The following is a 20000-nucleotide window of genomic DNA, read 5'->3' as shown; positions in this document are numbered from 1 at the left end:
GTGAGTGAGTGAGTGAGTGAGTGAGTGAGTGAGTGAGTGAGTGAGTGAGTGAGTGAGTGAGTGAGTGAGTGAGTGAGTGAGTGAGTGAGTGAGTGAGTGAGTGAGTGAGTGAGTGAGTGAGTGAGTGAGTGAGTGAGTGAGTGAGTGAGTGAGTGAGTGAGTGAGTGAGTGAGTGAGTGAGAGAGAGAGAGAGAGAGAGAGAGAGAGAGAGAGAGAGAGAGAGAGAGAGTGTGAGTGAGTGAGTGAGTGAGTGAGTGAGTGAGTGTTGACAGCTAGACGTACGTTACTGATATGGTCCTGTGTTTTCTTGATTCTCTGCATCTCTGGCGTGTCGGCCACAGCACTGAAACCTTTCCCTTTGTTCTTCTCAAACTCCTCCTTGTACTGCACCTGGAACACACAGTCACACCCGGTCAAACCACACTGTATAGTCATAGTAAATCGTAACACACACAAACCAAGTGTCAAACGTTTCAGGGTCAAAAATAACAGATCAAATCACATTTTATTTTTGGTACATGCTTTGTAAACAACAAATCAAATGTAGTTATAAAGCCATTTTTACATCAACAACAACAGGTGTAGACTAACAGTGAAATGCTTACTTACGGGCCCTTCCCAACAACGCAGAGAAAATAAGAGAAATAATAGAACAGTAATAACATGTAATAATAAATACACAGTGAGTAACGATAACGTGGCTATATACATGGGGTAACAGAGAGCTATGTACATGTAACTACACACCAATGAAATGTAAATATAGGCTAGTTTTAATGATTTTCTTTTGTGTGTGTGTGTGTGTGTGTGTGTGTGTGTGTGTGTGTGTGTGAAGCCCGCCTGCCCACCCTCCCTCAGTAGTGGTGTTGACAGTCACTTCCTGTTGCCAGGGCAGTGAGACCATACACACAGGATGTGCTGGCATAGCCTTATAAGGTCGCACCAAGAGGTGTGTGTACAACAGAGAGGGTGTGTATTAATGCACATGGATGTATGGTATAGGCATAGCAGGGATTCCATTAGGAAAATGTGGCGCCGGACATTTGACCAGCAGCATTTTAAATTTACTGGACATTTGAGAAATGTACTGGACCCATATGCATTGGTAGCGTAACCTGATCAGAATGCCAGAAATCACATTTAGATGGTAATTCATAGTAACAGAACATGCAAGTTGAGGATGCAATGATGTGCACACAGTCCCTTCTTGACGAATTGCAAATTGCCATCATACAAAATGAGGCAGCAGAGTGAAAATGTATATTTGTGTCATTCTCAAAACTTTTGGCCACGACTGTACTATCCCCATAGTAAAAACAAAGTTGACCTATTCTATTGGTCAGTTTGTTGAGAAAGAAAGTCTCTTCCAAACAGATTCTAGGACAGTTACGGGATGATAGATCCCAAATTCATACAACCAGTAGGTCAAATTGTTAAAAAGCAATGAGTCTGATGAAACAGATCAGAACGTTTAGCTTAAAATGTTGATACTATTCATTCTTCACATTATAAAATGGCAGCAATGCGCACAAGGCAGAAGGATATGCGCAAATGTTGGTTCCATAATGCAATTAGTGGGAAAACACGCACTGCACATGCGAGCGGTTTTATGTGAAAGATGAAAACAGCTGTTAAGACATTTAATAAGAGGGGAGATCTAATATGCAACTACTAGCATGGGTTGCTAATACGACTAAAATTGTGCCTTTGGATACTGGATAATGAAAGAAAGTTCATTTAAAATAATTGCATGATTTTGGCTAGGCTACTTTGAAACAAGGTAAGATATGCCTCATAATATGTAGTAAAACGCTCAGCTTTCAAACAATTAAGTAAAATTAAAATTAAAAAAACTAGCTCTGACTGGGAAAACTAGTTTTTAACAGGCATCGAACTCGGGAATTCCAAGTCTGGAACCCGGGCTTCTTTCCAGAGGTCCGACTTTCCGACCTGAAGTTCCATGTTTTGAAAGCACCATATGCATTTGCCTTTTGAGATGCAGCAGCTCTCGTGCTTTCTGACATGTATGATACAAATTAACCTACAGACCGATAAGCATGACCAGTCAAATGTATTTACATTGACTGGTATTTCCACCAATGAATAGGCAAAAAATGCATTATTTAGCAATTCAATTTTTTTTCTTCCCCGGACAATTGGCCGGGCGCCAACTTCTTTTTATTAAAATCGGCTTTCCTATTTATATATACAAACAAAAGCAAAATTAAAGCCAAAAGTCGGCTATTACTGGAAACCCTGATGCATAGGTCTGTGTGTGTGTGTGTGTGTGTGTGTGTGTGTGTGTGTGTGTGTGTGTGTGTGTGTGTGTGTGTGTGTGTGTGTGTGTGCTTACCCATCCCTTCCCAGTGTGACCCTCAGTATGACAGGAAGTGACCAGCCCATGTAATCAGATGGGTATCACTCTAATGACAACACAGCAGCTCTCCATCACACACAGCTGGCCTACTGTACCAATGACGCAACACTTGTGGATTCATACACACACACACACAAAGTACCAACGCATACACACGCAGAAGTACATACATACTCAGGTTCCCTATGAAACACAATACAGGCCCAGTGACATATCAAAAATGACAATCACTTCGCTCTCTCTCTGGTGCTAGACCGCACCAATAACTAATATCCGGCTGACTGCCCACCCCTGGAAGAGCCTGCTGCCATAATCCATTACCAAGCAGCACCCCATCCAGTCTCACACTCAGAAATACAATACCTATCCTAATCTAGATATTCTATTTCTACGACTACACTCCTCTCCTCTGACAGCCAGCCGGCCAACCTGACTGACTGACTGTTGTTTTAAGGATTGGGCAGTCCCACACCCTACGTATTTGATTGGTAGACAGGAAAGTGGAGAGAAGACAGGAAAGTAGGTAGAGGTGCACTCTGGGCCAGATTGGAACCCATGCTGACTCATGTTGGTCAGGGTCTGTGGCTCTAAAACGCTCCTTGACCACAGGTCACCTGACTGCTGTTTGACTGACACAGCTCTACAGAGTGCTGACCTGTCCTCTCCCCCACAAACCTTGTGAGGATAGGCAGGAGATGACTGGGCCATAATTCACAATGTGTGTGTGACGTGAGTGTTCCATTAGTGCTAAATTTAGGCTACACACAAACTCTTTTCAACAACATTTGATCTTTCTGGTTCCTCCCGTGTTTAAGTGAAAGACGCAAAAATGATGTACTTTTTCTATGTAAACAGACACTTTTAATTTCTGGCCATACAGTGCGTTTGGAAGGTATTCAAACTCCATCACTTTTTCCAAATTTTGTTAAATTACAGCCTTATTCTAAAATGGATGAAATCATTTCAGTCAATCTATACACAATACCCGATAATGACAAAGCGAAGGCAGGTTGGGGAAATCTTTGCACATTTATTAAAAATTAAATTAAAAAAAACCAGAAAGAAATGACTTACCGAAGTATTCAGACCCTTTGCTACACAACTCGAAATTGTGCATCCTCTTTCCATTGATCATCCTTGAGATGTTTCTACAACTTGGGAGTCCACCTATGATAAATTCAATTGATTGGACATGATTTGGAAAGGCACACACCTGTCTATATAAAAAGGTCCCACAGCTGACAGTGGATGTTAGCGCAAAAACCAAGCCATAAGGTTGAAGGATTTGTCCGTAGAGCTCCGAGACAGGATTGTGTCAAGGCACAGATCTGAGGAAGGGTACAAAAAAAAAAAGTCTGCAGCAGTGAAGGTCCCAAAGAACATAGTAGCCTCCATTGTTAAATGGAAGAAGTTTGGAACCACCAAGACTGACCGAACTCCAGAGTTCTTCTGTTGAGATGAGAGAACCTTCCAGAAGGACAACCATCTCTGCAGCACTGAACCAATCAGGCCTTTATGGTAGAGTGGCCAGACAGAAGCTACTCCTCACTAAAAGGCATGACAGCCCGCTTAGAGTTTGCCAAAGGGCACCTAAAGGAAAGGACTCAGACCATGAGAAACAAGATTCTCTAGTCTGATGAAACCAAGATTGAACTCTTTGGCCTGGCACCATCCCTACGGTGAAACATGGTGATGGTAGCATCCTGCTGTGGGGATGTTTTTCAGAGGCAGGGACTGGGAGACTAGTCAGGATCAAGGCAAAGATGAACAGAGCAAAGTAGAGATCCTTGATGAAAACCTGCTCCAGAGAGCTCAGGACCTCAGACTGGGGCGAAGGTTCACCTTCCAACAGGACAACGACCCTAAGCACACAGCCAAGACAATGCAGGAGTGGCTTCGGGACAAGTCTCTGAATGTCCTTGAGTGGCCTAGCCAGAGCCCTGACTTGAACCCAATAGAACATCTCTGGAGACCTGAAAATAGCTGTGCAGTGAAGCTCCCCATCCAACCTGACAGAGCTTGAGATGATTTGCAGAGACGAATGGGAGAAACTCCCCAAATACAGGTCTGCCAAGCTTGTAGCGGCATACCCAAGACTGTAATCGCTGCCAAAGGTGCTTCAACAAAGTACTGAGTAAAGGGTCTGAATACTTATGTAAATGTTCAAAAGTTTGGGTTCACTTAGACATTTTTTGACCATTAAAATAACAACAAATTGATCAGAAATACAGTGTAGACATTGTTAATGTTGTAAATGACTATTGTAGCTGGAAAAGGCTGATATTGTATGGAATATCTACATAGGCCAATTATCAGAAACCATCAGTCCATTGTTCCAATGGCACATTGTGTTAATCCAAGTTTATAATTTTAAAAGGCTAATTGATCATTAGAAAACCCTTTTGCAATGATGTTCGCTTATCTGAAAACTGTTGTCCTGATTAAAGAAGCAACAAAACGGGCCTTCTTTAGAGTAGTTGAGTATCTGGAGCATCAGCATTTGTGGGTTCGAATACAGGCTCAAAATGGCCAGAAACAAAGACTTTCTTCTGAAACTCGTCAGTCTATTCTGGTTCTGAGAAATGAAGTCTATTCCATGTGAGAAATTGCCAAGAAACTGAAGATCTCGTACAACGCTGTGTACTACTCCCTTCACAGAACAGCGCAAACTGGCTCTAACCAGAATAGAAAGAGGAGTGGGAGGCCCCGGTGCACAACTGAGCAAGAGGACAAGTACATTAGAGTGTCTAGTTTGAGAAACAGACACCTCACAAGTCCTCAACTGGCAACTTCATTAAATAGTACCCGCAAAACACCTGTCTCAACGTCAATAGTGAAGAGGCGACTCCGGGATGCTGGCCTTCTAGGTAGCTGGGAATAAAATCTGCCGTTTCCAGCTACAATAGTCAATTACAACATTAACAATGTCTACACTGTATTTCTGATCAATTTGATGTGATTTTAAAATGGACAAAAACAAGGACATTTCTAAGTGACCCCAAACTTTTGTACGGTAGTGTACATACATTTCTCAAAACCTGTTTCTGCTTTGTCATTATGGGATATTGTGTGTAGATTGATGGGGGGGGGGGGGGGACTATTTAATTCATTTTAGAATAAGGCTCCAATGTAACAAAATGTAGAATAAGTCAAGGGGTCTGAATACTTCCCGAATGCACTGTATGTGATCATAAGTCGGGAAACCAAACAGTGCACTGCTGACTGCCTTTCAGATCTTCCTGTCAATCCCTGTACTGTAGTCTACTGCGTACATCCCCACTCTCCTGTTCTAGCAGTACGACAAACCAATGTATTTTCCGGACAGTTTTATTAGGGTCAACTGTCTCTCATAACCTTTCACCCCCAGTCTTCTCAACACTCCCAACCCCCCCACCCCCCAAAACCATGTCCAGATCTCCCAGCAGCCCCCAGGCCTCAGACCCTGGCCAATAGAATATCAGCCTTCTACCACAGGATGTACCAGAATAACAGTCTATTTGGAGAGGGGAAAAAAACGGACCAAAATACTCAAACTGGGTCACCTGTTATTGCTATAAAAAAAGATGAGATTGGAGATTTGCTCTCTGCACACTAAAGAGTTGGTGGTGTGTGTGTCCGTTTTAGAGCTACTGCATGTTGTCATATGATGTAGGCTGTGTGTGTTGTTTACACGTAGCAGAGATGTGGAGCTGGTTGATCTTCTCTGTAGGTTGGCGCTGGAGATACTAGCTCCAGCGTCTGTCAGTGGTCTCACTAGCCTCCTCTGAGAAATGTGTGTGTGTGTGTGTGTGGATGGACTCTTATCTGTGTGTGGCCACGTTGCATCGGTCTGTTTGTTTACTGGTCTTCTAGGATCCTCCCAGTCCTCTCGGAGGCCCCTGGGAGCTGGTTGAGACTACATACACCGAGACTGTCAGTCAGTATGGCTGCTAATCCACGGCTAACCCCGACACACACACACACACACACACACACACACACACACACACACACACACACACACACACACACACACACACACACACACACACACACACACACACACACACACACACACACACACACACACCCCTCCCCTCTGCATGTAATCCGGATTGGCGGTGCTGTTAATGAGCATGGGTCCGGACTGTGACTAAATGGCCATTTCTCCGACTCTCGTCTTCGAGTCACCCTCTCACTTTATACAGAGAAAGAGATGGAACGAGAGAGCGGCACATAGTGAGGAGGCATCAGGGCTCAGTCGGACTATAGTTCCCAGTCCACATGACTCTTGTGGCAAAAAACTAAGAGCTGTTGGAGAGATCAGAGAGAAAGAGAGACAGACACACAGATGGTGTTCTCTGCACGGGGTGTGTTAGTCTGCTCAACCCACAACAGCTAATGACCAGTCCTCCTAAATGCGTATCATAATCACACACGAGAACACGCTTATTAATACATACTGAAGGATTTATAAAATGTAGCCGTGTGTGAGTGGTGTAAGTGTGTGTGTGTGTGTGGGGAACACTCCATGTAATTGTGCGCTGACTAAGGGTCCTTTGTGAGCATCCCATAGATGTTCCCTGAATATACTGTGTGTGGCCGTAGCACAGAGGCCCTGTCATAGATTATTAGAGGAGAAGACAGGAAATAGGCTCTGACTCAAACTCTCCGTGTGTCTCGGAAACCGTCAACATCCAAGTGTGTGTGTGTGTGTGTGTGTGTGTGTGTGTGTAGCTAGCTACTGTACGTCCGTGTGTGCGTGTCCATGCTAGCTCATCATTTGAGTGTACGCGAGTGGAAGTTGAGGGTGCGTGTGGGGAACTGGGGCCGCTTCTCCTCTATCCCCCTTCACCACGGCCTGCAGTGTTGCCACGGGAACCCTATTGCTATGGTAGCAGGGTAGGGAGGTCTGTCACACCTCATTACAATACTTTACGAGAGGGAGCGAGAGAGAGGGAGAGAGAAAGGAACTGACACAGGAAGAGGGAGGAGGGTGGTCGAAGGAGGAAGAGATAAAAGTGAAATCTGAAGAGGAAGGAAATGAGAGGAATGCAAAAGAGAGAAGCGGAGACAGAGAGGATCTTCGTCATAAAGAGGGGGGCGCTCTATTGGCCCGGGGGGGGGGCGCTACTTTCTGTCCGGAGGAGGTAAAATATGAATGAACGAAAGAGAGGAGAAAGGAGAACAGTGGGAGGGGAAAGCACCGAAGGGGAGGAAAAGGGAAACCGTGAGTGGAGGAGAATCAGCGATGACACAGGCAGAAAACAGAGCAGGAAGATGGAGAAAAATGGAGGATGACTATACGCTAACATGTGGGAGGAGAGAGAAAGACCGCACATAAATCCTAGCAGTTTAAAGGAGCGTCTCCACAAACAGGCCTGAGCGTCATAGGTCATTAGAGCGTCATAGGTCATTAGAGCCAGAGCGTCATAGATACATTTCAATATGAGGATCAGCGATGAGGCCTTGTAAGCATCTTTAATTACTTCCACACTGACGGCCTCATGAGGCCTGTGGACCGGGATCGTCTGTGTTCTGGTGAGCAGGTAGTTACCTGGCTCTGCATCTTGCTCTGCTGTTTGAGGCGGAGGTTCTCAGGAGTGTCGGCCACACAGGTAAAGTTTGTCTTGGGGTAGTGTCTGTAAAACACACAGGAGAGGGAGGAAAACATTAGCACAGGGCCTTGACAAAGGCACACCATCTAGAACCGTGGTTCACACACACACACACACCTTTTAACCCGCTGTAATTACAGCCATAAAATGGTGATGCATTTTCAAAACACCAGGTAACATTTCAATTATTTGTCGCATGGGCCAACCCCCCCAAAAAAAACAGGTGTAGACTTTTTTGGTTTTGTAGATTTTACTTCAGGTACAGAAACAAAACTGAGTTTTAAGCCTGCGTTTGGAACTGAAAGTCATTCATGTTAGCAGCCAATACGAACGAGAGATATCAGGTCACTTCCCTGGAGTCCAGGCCAAGCAGGATCATACAGCCTACCTGTATGCAGCGGGGGGGGGGGGGGGGGGGTTTACAGGATCAGATAGAATTCATGATCCGTCTGTAGCCTCTCTTCCTCACAAACACCGTCATTCATTTGCCAGGATGTTACACCTTCATCGCATAAGTATTGAAGGTTGTGTGACGTTACAGCTAGACTTAGACGTACAGCCAATACCACCCACTGAGGTATATAATGACAACCCACCCAAACCAGGCCTATCTGGAACAGGAAAACGATCAATGAAATCGCTAAGGAGCCTTATTGCAGTAGCAGATTGCTAATCTGTATTTTATGTGGATAATATACACTACCGGTCAAAGGTTTTAGAACACCTACTCATTCCAGGGTTTTTCTTTATTTTGACTATTTTCTACATTGTAGAATAATAGTGAAGACATCACAGCTATGAAATAACACATATGGAATCATGTAGTATGCAAAAAAAAAAGTGTTCAACAAATCAAAATATATTTTATATTTGAGATTCTTCAAAGTAGCCACCCTTTGCCTTGACAGCTTTGCACTTTGTATTTGATCCATTCAGATTCACACTCACGACGCCCCCCAAAAGCTTTTTTCGGGACCCCTGGTCTATAAAAGGGGTAAATCAGTCAGTCCCTGGTAAGAGGGGAATTATTTTTAAAAAGCAACGGAACTGGCTTTGAGGTCCAGATTGGACTTTAAGGGGGCTAGAATTTTAAGAAAAGCACAGCAGTTCAAATAAACCTCAGTCATTGTTAAAGTTTGTCTCCAGTGTGAATTAGGAAGCCCTGCAGACAGATGACATCTCTAACAGAACACAAAAAGTCTGTTTCTAAGGGTCTCCTGTCACCGTCAACAGACGTGACTGGCAGGGGGGTATGGGTCTCCTGTCACCGTCAACAGAGGTGACTGGCAGGGGGGTATGGGTCTCCTGTCACCGTCAACAGACGTGACTGTGACTGGCAGGGGGGTATGGGTCTCCTGTCACCGTCAACAGAGGTGACTGGCAGGGGGGTATGGGTCTCCTGTCACCGTCAACAGACGTGACTGGCAGGGGGGTATGGGTCTCCTGTCACCGTCAACAGAGGTGACTGGCAGGGGGGTATGGGTCTCCTGTCACCATAAACAGAGGTGACTGGCAGGGGGGTATGGGTCTCCTGTCACCATCAACAGAGGTGACTGGCAGGGGGGTATGGGTCTCCTGTCACCGTCAACAGACGTGACTGGCAGGGGGGTATGGGTCTCCTGTCACCATCAACAGAGGTGACTGGCAGGGGGGTATGGGTCTCCTGTCACCGTCAACAGACGTGACTGGCAGGGGGGTATGGGTCTCCTGTCACCGTCAACAGAGGTGACTGGCAGGGGGGGTATGGGTTGTGGGGAGCTGTTTCTTTCAAGGTTACTACATGCCTGGTTGAGTCATAGCAGGTGTGGGAACCCCCCCCCCCCCCATGGAGGACAACAGGTAGAGTAACAGAACGCAACACAGAAAGAGGGAAAGAGAGAGGGCCAGGGGGAAGCACAGTCGCAGAGAAAATTGTCATGGTGTTCTCCTCCACCGGAGCATGAACACAAAGCTCTTCTTGAATGGGTTTTTGGGGGATTTCTGGTCTGGTCAACCACACACACACGGAACCGAGCCAGTCAGTCCCACCTCCCACTGCCCTTGAAAAACGCTCTGCCTCAAACACATGCTTCACAGACCCAAACGCATTCTACATACACACCGGACACAACTCCAAAAGCCCAGCACTGCAGACGTGCTTATTGATTCCTGATCTGTGTAAGCGATGCAAGCGATGCGTACACGTATGTTTTTATACACCAGAGCTTTTCCTGCTAAACTCAGCTGCACTCCTCCTTATGCTGCCTGCCAGTTCACTCAGTTGTCCTGAAGGCAGCGAGAAGCACAACGAGGTTCAGGTCAACATGGAGAGAAATAAAAAAAAACTCCACTGAATCTAGCTGCTCATATGGACTCCACTACCCAGCATGCCCCAGGGGGTGGGACGACCTCAATCTCCCCCCTCTCCATGCCTCGGGGTATCCCAGTTAGGTAATATGTTTTGTGTTTCCTTGACGACTTGGTAAACACATTGAATTTCCATTTAAACTGATGTAGAGAGATGGACGAGCTCAAAGCCTCAAACAATGAGGCCTTCTGAAGAACGCGGTGCAATTATCTACTACCAGGAATGAGAAACTAATTAACAAGCACTTTTAAACCCACACACAGCTCAAACAGCAGAGAGGGAGTGTGAGCCCAGAGTATTGTGAAAGTGCTGAACAGAGCACTTTACAGGCACTGTGTGATATTAAGATTACTTTCTTGGCCAATTGCACACGAGGACCAACCAAAATTTGACTTCCGCTTTTAACCCAACCCCTCCGAAAGACACACATACAGGTTTGTTGGAGAGGTGTTGGGGGGCTGCCACACTGAGCAACCAGGGAGCTGTTGTTGTGTGGGGGTTAAGGGCAGGCAAAGGCATCTAGGATTTGACAGCAGCAACCTTCTGGTTGCCAGCTCACTTCCTGGACGATTTTTTTCCTGTCGGACCCAGGATTCGAACTGGAAACCCTCGAACGGCTAGGCTTCCTGCAACCCTCCTTGCGCTCGAGCACGCAAGCACACACAGGCCCGCGTATGCTCAAACACACACGTTCCTGAAAAGGCAGAGAGAGTGCTGCTATCAGATTCCATTCAAATGTAGCGGTTGGCTGTGCTAGTGGCAGCTCAGGTCAGGCTGAGAGAGCTGAAGCCTCAGTTTGCCATTGTCATGCGTTACCTTTTGGTAACAGCATCCTGTTGTAACCTGCAGTGCTGTTCTTTAGAGCAGTAGGAGTGTGACTGGGTGGCTTGGGTAAACAGATTATTTGTAGGTTTTATTTGGGGATACGGGTGTGTCTGGTTGGTTTGCGGCGGTGGCCAGCGTGTGCTCTACAGAGCGTCTTTGTGCTTTAGGCTGCATTAGCATGGAACAGAGAGACGAGTGTGCAGCTGGCACACAGATACCTGATACTCATTGTGTGTTTGAGCTGGTATTGGTGCGTAGTATGTGTGTGGACGAGTTTAACTATACTTGTTTGTTCCAGAAGTCCCCACGAGAATAGTAAACAAACAAAAATTGGGAACATTTTGTTAGTCCCCACAAGGTCAAATGCTATGTCTAGGGGGTTTAGGGTTAAGGTTATAACTAGTGTTAGAATTGGGGTTAAGAGCTAGGTTAAGGTTAGGGTTAAGGTTAGGGAAGATAGGATTTTGAACGGGACTGAATTGTGTGATCCCCACAAAGTTAGTCAACCAAGAATGGGTGTGCAATGCGCATGAAGGCTATGTAATGCCTGTATAGTCACTCATCTGTCAGGCTGCAGTGTAACAAGGTTAGGAGTCACACACTACCTCCCTCTGCTATCAATGACAGCCACAAGCACACACACACTACTGCTCTGTAGCAGTCAACATGATAGAACAGGAACGAACCCACTACTGAGCAGAGAGTGAGGGTTATTAGCATAGTGGAACTAGGAGCGGGTGGAAAAAGAACTTTCTGGAAGGCCACACCCACTCCTGTCCATAGGGGGGCACTCAAAGGACAAAGTAGCTGATCTAGGATCAGTTTACCCCCAATGCAAAAGTAATTAGCCTAACCCTTAAATGGGATGAGAATACCTGATGTGGCCCTGGATCATGGTTAGACAAAACATCAATGGCAGCTACTCTGAGGTAGGCTGGGGCAGAGTACTATAGAGCAGATATATGGTAGTAGGCTTTTACCTGAGGGACTGAGCTGGTGTAGACAGCTCCGTGTTCTGCCAAGACCGAGCCGTTGTAAATTCTAGTCCGACTGACATCCACACAGGGAGAGCGACAGAAGCCATTAGACAGAGTGTAAAATGTTAAAACATGTCTGGCTGAGATATTTCACGGACTGGGTTCTTATTCCAAATCAGTTTCTATCAAGACCTGGCACTGAGCACTTGGGCAAACTGTGGAAAGTACCCGTGCTGCGACAACGCTGGGATTATGTCATTCTCTCTGAAAGAAAGGCTTGTGTTGACTTCTGTTATTCATTAACGATACAGTTGCACACAATTTGAAAGTAAAACCTTCCTATTGTGTTACTAGAGAAGAGGGCTATTCAAATCTGAGCCTGGAGGTCCGGGGTACTGCTGGGTGTCTGTTCTACCCGTCCTGATATTTCATTGCACCCACCTGGTGTCGCAGTCACCGATAAGAGGGGGAAGACTGATAATCAGCTGTAGTACTTTGACTCAAAGTATCGATTTGTAAATATAAAGACAATAAAGGCGGGGTTAGCTAGTGCTACTCGGCTGTGCCTGCGCCCAAAACGCCGGTCATTTCCATCCAATAGCTCGTTCTCCGTCTTTTTAAACAGCGAGCGAACATGTTTCCAGCACTTTTATTTCCATGACTGATCAAAAGTCATTTTCCCATGCTCTCTCTTTCCCCCTCTCTGCAGCAGACATACACAGAACAATATTTTTGGAACACCAAAATCGGTATTGAATCGCAATGCAAATAGAATCGTGCGTCGTATTGCATATCGTACGGGCACCTAAGTACAGTGATAACATCGCATGGTAAGGTAAATGTAAGGATGTAAAGTGGCTCTGGCAGTTCCCAGGCCTAATCAACAATGGAAGTGACTTGGGAGGTCCAGATTTGAATTTGCCTGCTATAGAACATGGTGGGACTGGTCAAGGTGAAACTGCCTCTATAAACACTATTGATACAATTAAAGTTTGTTTGCAGCGTTTATGAATCCAGGGGTCATGAGAACAACAACGGTATGACAGTAGCTTGCCCAAGGCGCGCTCTCTCTCTCTCTCAAACTCCATGGAAACAAATCGTCAAGAAAAACGTCCAATCTGTCCGTCCTCCTAAATCTCCTGCAATCCCCCTGTGAGCTGGCCAACTAATCAGGGCACAGGGATTCTCAGCCCAGCTGTGGGTGGGCAGCGTTCAGTGAAAACAAACAGGCGTCTATCAGCTGCAGACTGATATAAAACAGTGATGATAGCATAGTTTACCACAGTAAAACCACAACACAGAGTGGAGTTGGAGCCAGCATTCCTTCCCTGGAGAGGGAGTCTCCTCCGCTGATGGGGTTTACTCTAACGGATAGGGATTTACACAAACGGAAAGAAGAGCAATACACAGTCTGGAGGGGCCTGCTTCCTGAAGGAGGGATAGGGAGAATGGAGGTCTGAGGAGAGAGTAGAGATTATCCTGCTAAAGGCAAAGCCGCATGATCTCTCTGAAAGATCGGGATCTAACAGCGACTAGAGAAGTAGGAAGTTCATGGGAAAATCCCTACTCTCCAGTATTCAAAATGAACGTGTGTGTGTGCGCGTTCCTGGTTGGATTCTGGGCAGAGGGAAATGAACGTGTGTGTGCGCGTTCCTGGTTGGATTCTGGGCAGAGGGAAATGAACGTGTGTGTGCGCGTTCCTGGTTGGATTCTGGGCAGAGGGAAATGAACGTGTGTGTGCGCGTTCCTGGTTGGATTCTGGGCAGAGGGAAATGAACGTGTGTGTGCGCGTTCCTGGTTGGATTCTGGGCAGAGGGAAATGAACGTGTGTGTGCGCGTTCCTGGTTGGATTCTGGGCAGAGGGAAATGAACGTGTGTGTGCGCGTTCCTGGTTGGATTCTGGGCAGAGGGAAATGAACGTGTGTGTGTGCGCGTTCCTGGTTGGATTCTGGGCAGAGGGAAATGAACGTGTGTGTGCGCGTTCCTGGTTGGATTCTGGGCAGAGGGAAATGAACGTGTGTGTGTGCGCGTTCCTGGTTGGATTCTGGGCAGAGGGAAATGAACGTGTGTGTGCGCGTTCCTGGTTGGATTCTGGGCAGAGGGAAATGAACGTGTGTGTGTGCGTTCCTGGTTGGATTCTGGGCAGAGGGAAATGAACGTGTGTGTGTGCGCGTTCCTGGTTGGATTCTGGGCAGAGGGAAATGAACGTGTGTGTGTGTGCGTTCCTGGTTGGATTCTGGGCAGAGGGAAATGAACGTGTGTGTGTGCGCGTTCCTGGTTGGATTCTGGGCAGAGGGAAATGAACGTGTGTGTGTGCGCGTTCCTGGTTGGATTCTGGGCAGAGGGAAATGAACGTGTGTGTGTGCGCGTTCCTGGTTGGATTCTGGGCAGAGGGAAATGAACGTGTGTGTGTGTGCGTTCCTGGTTGGATTCTGGGCAGAGGGAAATGAACGTGTGTGTGTGCGCGTTCCTGGTTGGATTCTGGGCAGAGGGAAATGAACGTGTGTGTGCGCGTTCCTGGTTGGATTCTGGGCAGAGGGAAATGAACGTGTGTGTGCGCGTTCCTGGTTGGATTCTGGGCAGAGGGAAATGAACGTGTGTGTGTGCGTTCCTGGTTGGATTCTGGGCAGAGGGAAATGAACGTGTGTGTGTGCGCGTTCCTGGTTGGATTCTGGGCAGAGGGAAATGAACGTGTGTGTGTGTGCGTTCCTGGTTGGATTCTGGGCAGAGGGAAATGAACGTGTGTGTGTGCGCGTTCCTGGTTGGATTCTGGGCAGAGGGAAATGAACGTGTGTGTGTGCGCGTTCCTGGTTGGATTCTGGGCAGAGGGAAATGAACGTGTGTGTGTGCGCGTTCCTGGTTGGATTCTGGGCAGAGGGAAATGAACGTGTGTGTGTGTGCGTTCCTGGTTGGATTCTGGGCAGAGGGAAATGAACGTGTGTGTGTGCGCGTTCCTGGTTGGATTCTGGGCAGAGGGAAATGAACGTGTGTGTGCGCGTTCCTGGTTGGATTCTGGGCAGAGGGAAATGAACGTGTGTGTGCGCGTTCCTGGTTGGATTCTGGGCAGAGGGACGAACATATTGAGAAGCGGCGGAGAAGGTTGCAAGGGCGTAACATTAGTAAAATAGAGTTTGTGTTTTCCTAGCCAGGCATGTATATATTAAGTAAATGCATGGATCTAACAGTGTGTACGCGAGGGAAGCGGGCAAACTGACAGTGTGTACGCGAGGGCAGGAACTAACAGTGTGTACGCGAGGGCAGGAACTAACAGTGTGTACGCGAGGGCAGGAACTAACAGTGTGTACGCGAGGGCAGGAACTAACAGTGTGTACGCGAGGGCAGGAACTAACAGTGTGTACGCGAGGGCAGGAACTAACAGTGTGTACGCGAGGGCAGGAACTAACAGTGTGTACGCGAGGGCAGGAACTAACAGTGTGTACGCGAGGGCAGGAACTAACTGTGTGTACGCGAGGGAAGGAACTAACTGTGTGTACGCGAGGGAAGGAACTAACTGTGTGTACGCGAGGGAAAGAACTAACTGTGTGTACGCGAGGGAAAGAACTAACTGTGTGTACATGAACAGAACATGAAGCCACGCCTTCTTTCCCCAAACACACAGTGAGAAGAGGCAAAAATGACTGGAGCGGAGAAAGGGGGATTCCAAGGATTCCTAACCAGCCGTGGGAGCGTGGGCTTGAGTGGGTGGGTGTGTGTGTGTGTGTGTGTAGCATGAGTTGGCTGGTGTGTGTCACTACTGAGGAACTTCTGGAATTTCTCTTGTTGACCCCCAGAGAAGGAGGGTGTGTGTGAAGGGGGTGTAAAGCGTGCTCTTTTCCACACCACACACAGCCCTTCTCTTTGGTGAGCCAGAGACACAAATGGAGACAAGGAGATAGGGAAGGGAGCCTCTACACTGCTCTGAAGTACACACAGCACCTTGGGTCAGTCTCTGGACCAGTCTTCTGCAATAGGCTAAATCGGCCACTTCTGTTTGGTACGAAGGATGAAGAACTGAGCCTTTTGTGAACGTCTATTACGTTTCTCAAACACACAGACAGACAGATTTGGGGAATACTTACGCATTGCAGTATGGTCTCTTTTCAAAGCCTTTGTAATTCTTCATGTTTAGAGTCATTTTGCAGATCTCACAGCTGAAGCATCCTTTGTGCCAGTACTGTCAGAGAGAGAGAGGGAGAGAGAGAGAAAAGGGGGAGATTAGATATTTGCTTCACTGTTCTCAATGCTAGCATGGAGGACCTAAACCACACAGCATATTAACACCAGGAAGTGCCATATTTGGATGAATAAGGCCATAACCATCTTTTTAGCTGGAGGAAAGAGGGAGAATGGAGAAAGAGAGGTCTGTTTGTCGAGGCGCAAAAGTGGTTAAGGGTCACCAGACAACTTCCTCTGGAAGTCCCTACACGGTGGTTATTTATAAGCCATGTCAGGGGGACGTGTGGCTGTGTGGTGTGCGCGGAAAGAGAGCGAGAGAGACTGAGGCGAGCATGTTTGCAAAAACCCACGCGTGAAGCCCAGCGGCTGACTAGACACCGTTTAGAGCACAGAGCCACATCCACTTTGAGAGAACGGCCAACGTCCACCATGGCAGCCCACCCGCCGACTAAGCACCCGTGTTCTGTAAAAGTAATCTCCCTCATAGAAAAAAGCAGCATTGAGGATCCCCTGAACAGTTTCGATCACGTTTGAGTGATGAAACCTGCTCGTTTGAGCAGCCTGTAAGAACGTCCTGCCATGGTGGATGGAGAGGCAGTCGTGTGCCGTTGGAAAGTCATCCAGCACACCGTCTTCGTATTCCACTGACGCCACTGTGAAAACGGTCAGCCACTCTCTGAAGAGGTTGCACAATGATGCAAAACAGCTGTGGATAAACACGGTGTTTAACGAAGAGCCAAATGTCCTGAAAAAAAAGGTTGTTAACCTAGTTGGCAGCGTAATCAGGGCTTCAAAGTCGCGACCCCTTGATATTCCTGGCCTTGTGTGGAGATCTAACGTCACTCAGAAATACACACGCGTCTCACACACACACACACACACACACATCTAGTGATTGAACCAGTTCCCCGGCCCTGACCCTATTCACCCATAGCCATACGCAACACTGCCAACAGAGCACATTGAGCTCTCCTGATGGGATGACTGACTGCTGGAAAAGACCCGTGTTCGGGTTGATTTGACCCTCTCTTTCTCTTCCTTTCTGTCCATCTGTCCATCTCTGCAAGCCTGGGTCTGCTTCTCTCCCTCTAACCATATTCACAACAGCCCTATCCTTCTTAGTCTCACACCCCCCCCCCCCTCTCGACAGCAGGCTGATCTGTGGCCTGAGGGTTCAGAGGGGGGCCGAGGGAGGGAGGCTGGAGGGATAGAGGAAGGAGCATGAAAGGAGGGAGAGAGCGAAGGGAGGGAGGGGTGGATGAGAGCAACGCCAGGGAGTGAGGCAATGATCTGGCCGTTCCTGCTGTCAAGGGAAGGCAAAAGAGAGAGGGAGGAAGAAAGAGAAAGACACAGTCCATATTAACATGGCTCTGGGGTATTCTCTATTCAGCCATCCCCTTTTCCTGTCTTTCTTTCACTAAACATTCTCCACTACTCGCCTACACACACACACATAAGTCAGCCCACTGAAGCAGACACACAGCAAACATACAACCATTCAAACACACAGTAAATCGTGCAGTGTTCCTGTGGTGGGAAAAGGGCATTACGGCTGGGGGTATCCACCAGGTCCCTGTGTGTTCTACGGTGATACGGGCTGGGGGTATCCACCAGGTCCCTGTGTGTTCTACGGTGATACGGGCTGGGGGTATCCACCAGGTCCCTGTGTGTTCTACGGTGATACGGGCTGGGGGTATCCACCAGGTCCCTGTGTGTTCTACGGTGATACGGGCTGGGGGTATCCACCAGGTCCCTGTGTGTTCTACGGTGATACAGGCTGGGGGTATCCACCAGGTCCCTGTGTGTTCTACGGTGATACAGGCTGGGGGTATCCACCAGGTCCCTGTGTGTTCTACGGTGATACAGGCTGGGGTTATCCACCAGGTCCCTGTGTGTTCTACGGTGATACAGGCTGGGGGTATCCACCAGGTCCCTGTGTGTTCTACGGTGATACAGGCTGGGGGTATCCACCAGGTCCCTGTGTGTTCTACGGTGATACAGGCTGGGGGTATCCACCAGGTCCCTGTGTGTTCTACGGTGATACAGGCTGGGGGTATCCACCAGGTCCCTGTGTGTTCTACGGTGATACAGGCTGGGGGTATCCACCAGGTCCCTGTGTGTTCTACAGTGATACAGGCTGGGGGAATCCACCAGGTCCCTGTGTGTTCTACAGTGATACAGGCTGGGGGAAAATAAAATCATGCAGCACACTACTAATTATTATAATATTATAATATTGATATAGCACACTATAAATCATCTTCTCTCCTCGCTGTCCGGAGAGGGTCAGGATGTCCACCATGACAGCCGTGGATACACATTAAAACACTATGGAACAGAGAAGACAACCACAGTGACGAGGGGAGGACTGTAGAACAAGGAGTGTTTCCAGAACATATAGCAGGGTTTCCTGGATGCAGTTAATCCACTACAGGACAAAAGCATTTGGCTTAAATCCATGACCCCCCATTCGCTCTGATACCTTTTCAGAATTCTAGTCTGGTGTGTTCTCACACTGGCCTTTACGGACGGACCACCCAGGGCTGTGTGTGTGAAGCTGCTGACCAGCAGAGCCGGGCTGAGGCAGACAAAGGAGTGGGCTCATTCTGGACACCGGCCCTGAGCCCTGGTCAATGGAGCTCTGATCCAGAGCCAGCCAGCAACACTGGGCCAAACCTATACCCCAAACACACAGGCCCAGTCAGAGAGATAGGACCCACTGGCGGATGCATCGTCTTCGCCTCTCCCTCTCTGTGGCTCTGCCATGTCAAATCGCTGACTGTTCAAATATAACCACCGTGTGGGAAGTTTCCATTTCCACTAAATCTAGGCCTCAGCTTTTTCCAGATGCGGTGGCCATTTTTAGTCTGTCCACCTGTCTAAATATTCATCCCAATCTGATGTCTCAACTCCAGTCTCTCTCCGTTACCATACTCTCTACATTCCCTAGGGGCATCACCCCTAATCTGTAATCCTAATGTGTGTTATGGAGAAGCGATGGATAAACAAATGGAACAGAGGGAGAGCCAATAGAGGAGTGTGTGTCTGCGGGTGCTAATGCCTTCAAGCGGAGGGGTAAAGGTGAGCTGAACGGCAGCAGAGGACTTTGATCCGGTGTTTACCTGGGTAAACTCAATATTGACCTTGGGTGAATTCCAGCTCCATAGAGAACAGGCTTGGACTGCAGCCGTGTCCAAAAAAAAATACCGGTATTCACCAGACCTGCTAACCCACATTCCACCAGGTCAGGACCCCCCCCCCCCTTCTCCCCCAGATCCCGTGACCGTCTCTGGGGCTAACACACTACTGAGAGAGACCAGGAGAGATTCATTTAGAACGAGATGAGACGGTCAGAGTTCAGATTCCAGAAAAACCCGGCCGGGGCCTGGGTCAGTGCTGAGAGGTAGGATCTGGCAGTCAGTAAGAGACCCGGGACACTGCAGACACGGAGCCAGAGAAAATCTAACCCTGTAAAAAGCAGGACTGTCTCCCTGAATCAGCACAGCTCCGGGGTCCAGGGCTACATGTTGTAAACGTGCTCAGGCAGCCTAACGATCCCTCAGACCCCGGCCAGTATGGACAGACCCCAGGCTATAGGAGGCACTCCAGACACGCTGTCTGGCTGTGTGCACATCCGATAGAGACACTACTAGACTCACAAGGTTTTCAGTCTCTCTCTCTCACACACACACACACACACA

General features: G+C 47.8%; 1 protein-coding gene across 2 annotated transcripts in view; it reads right to left on the bottom strand.

Annotated features, from left to right (window-relative positions):
- LOC106607249 (LIM and SH3 domain protein 1) overlaps positions 1-20000 on the bottom strand; it is a 32600-nt gene that overhangs the window by 6109 nt on the left and 6491 nt on the right. The window contains exons 2-4 of one of the 2 annotated variants that reach the window (XM_014204028.3): positions 16203-16297; positions 7914-7998; positions 283-390 (exon numbers count right to left, since the gene is read on the bottom strand). In XM_014204028.3, coding sequence (XP_014059503.1) covers positions 283-390; positions 7914-7998; positions 16203-16297 — 288 coding nt within the window. Of the gene's footprint in view, positions 1-282; positions 391-7913; positions 7999-12126; positions 12383-16202; positions 16298-20000 lie in introns of those variants that run through there. The other variant, XM_045720602.2, reaches the window with a different exon arrangement.

Source organism: Salmo salar, chromosome 06 (assembly GCF_965601325.2).
Source record: "Salmo salar chromosome 06, fSalSal1, whole genome shotgun sequence".
NCBI lineage: Eukaryota > Metazoa > Chordata > Actinopteri > Salmoniformes > Salmonidae > Salmo > Salmo salar.
This window is presented reverse-complemented; position numbering and strand designations above follow the sequence as displayed.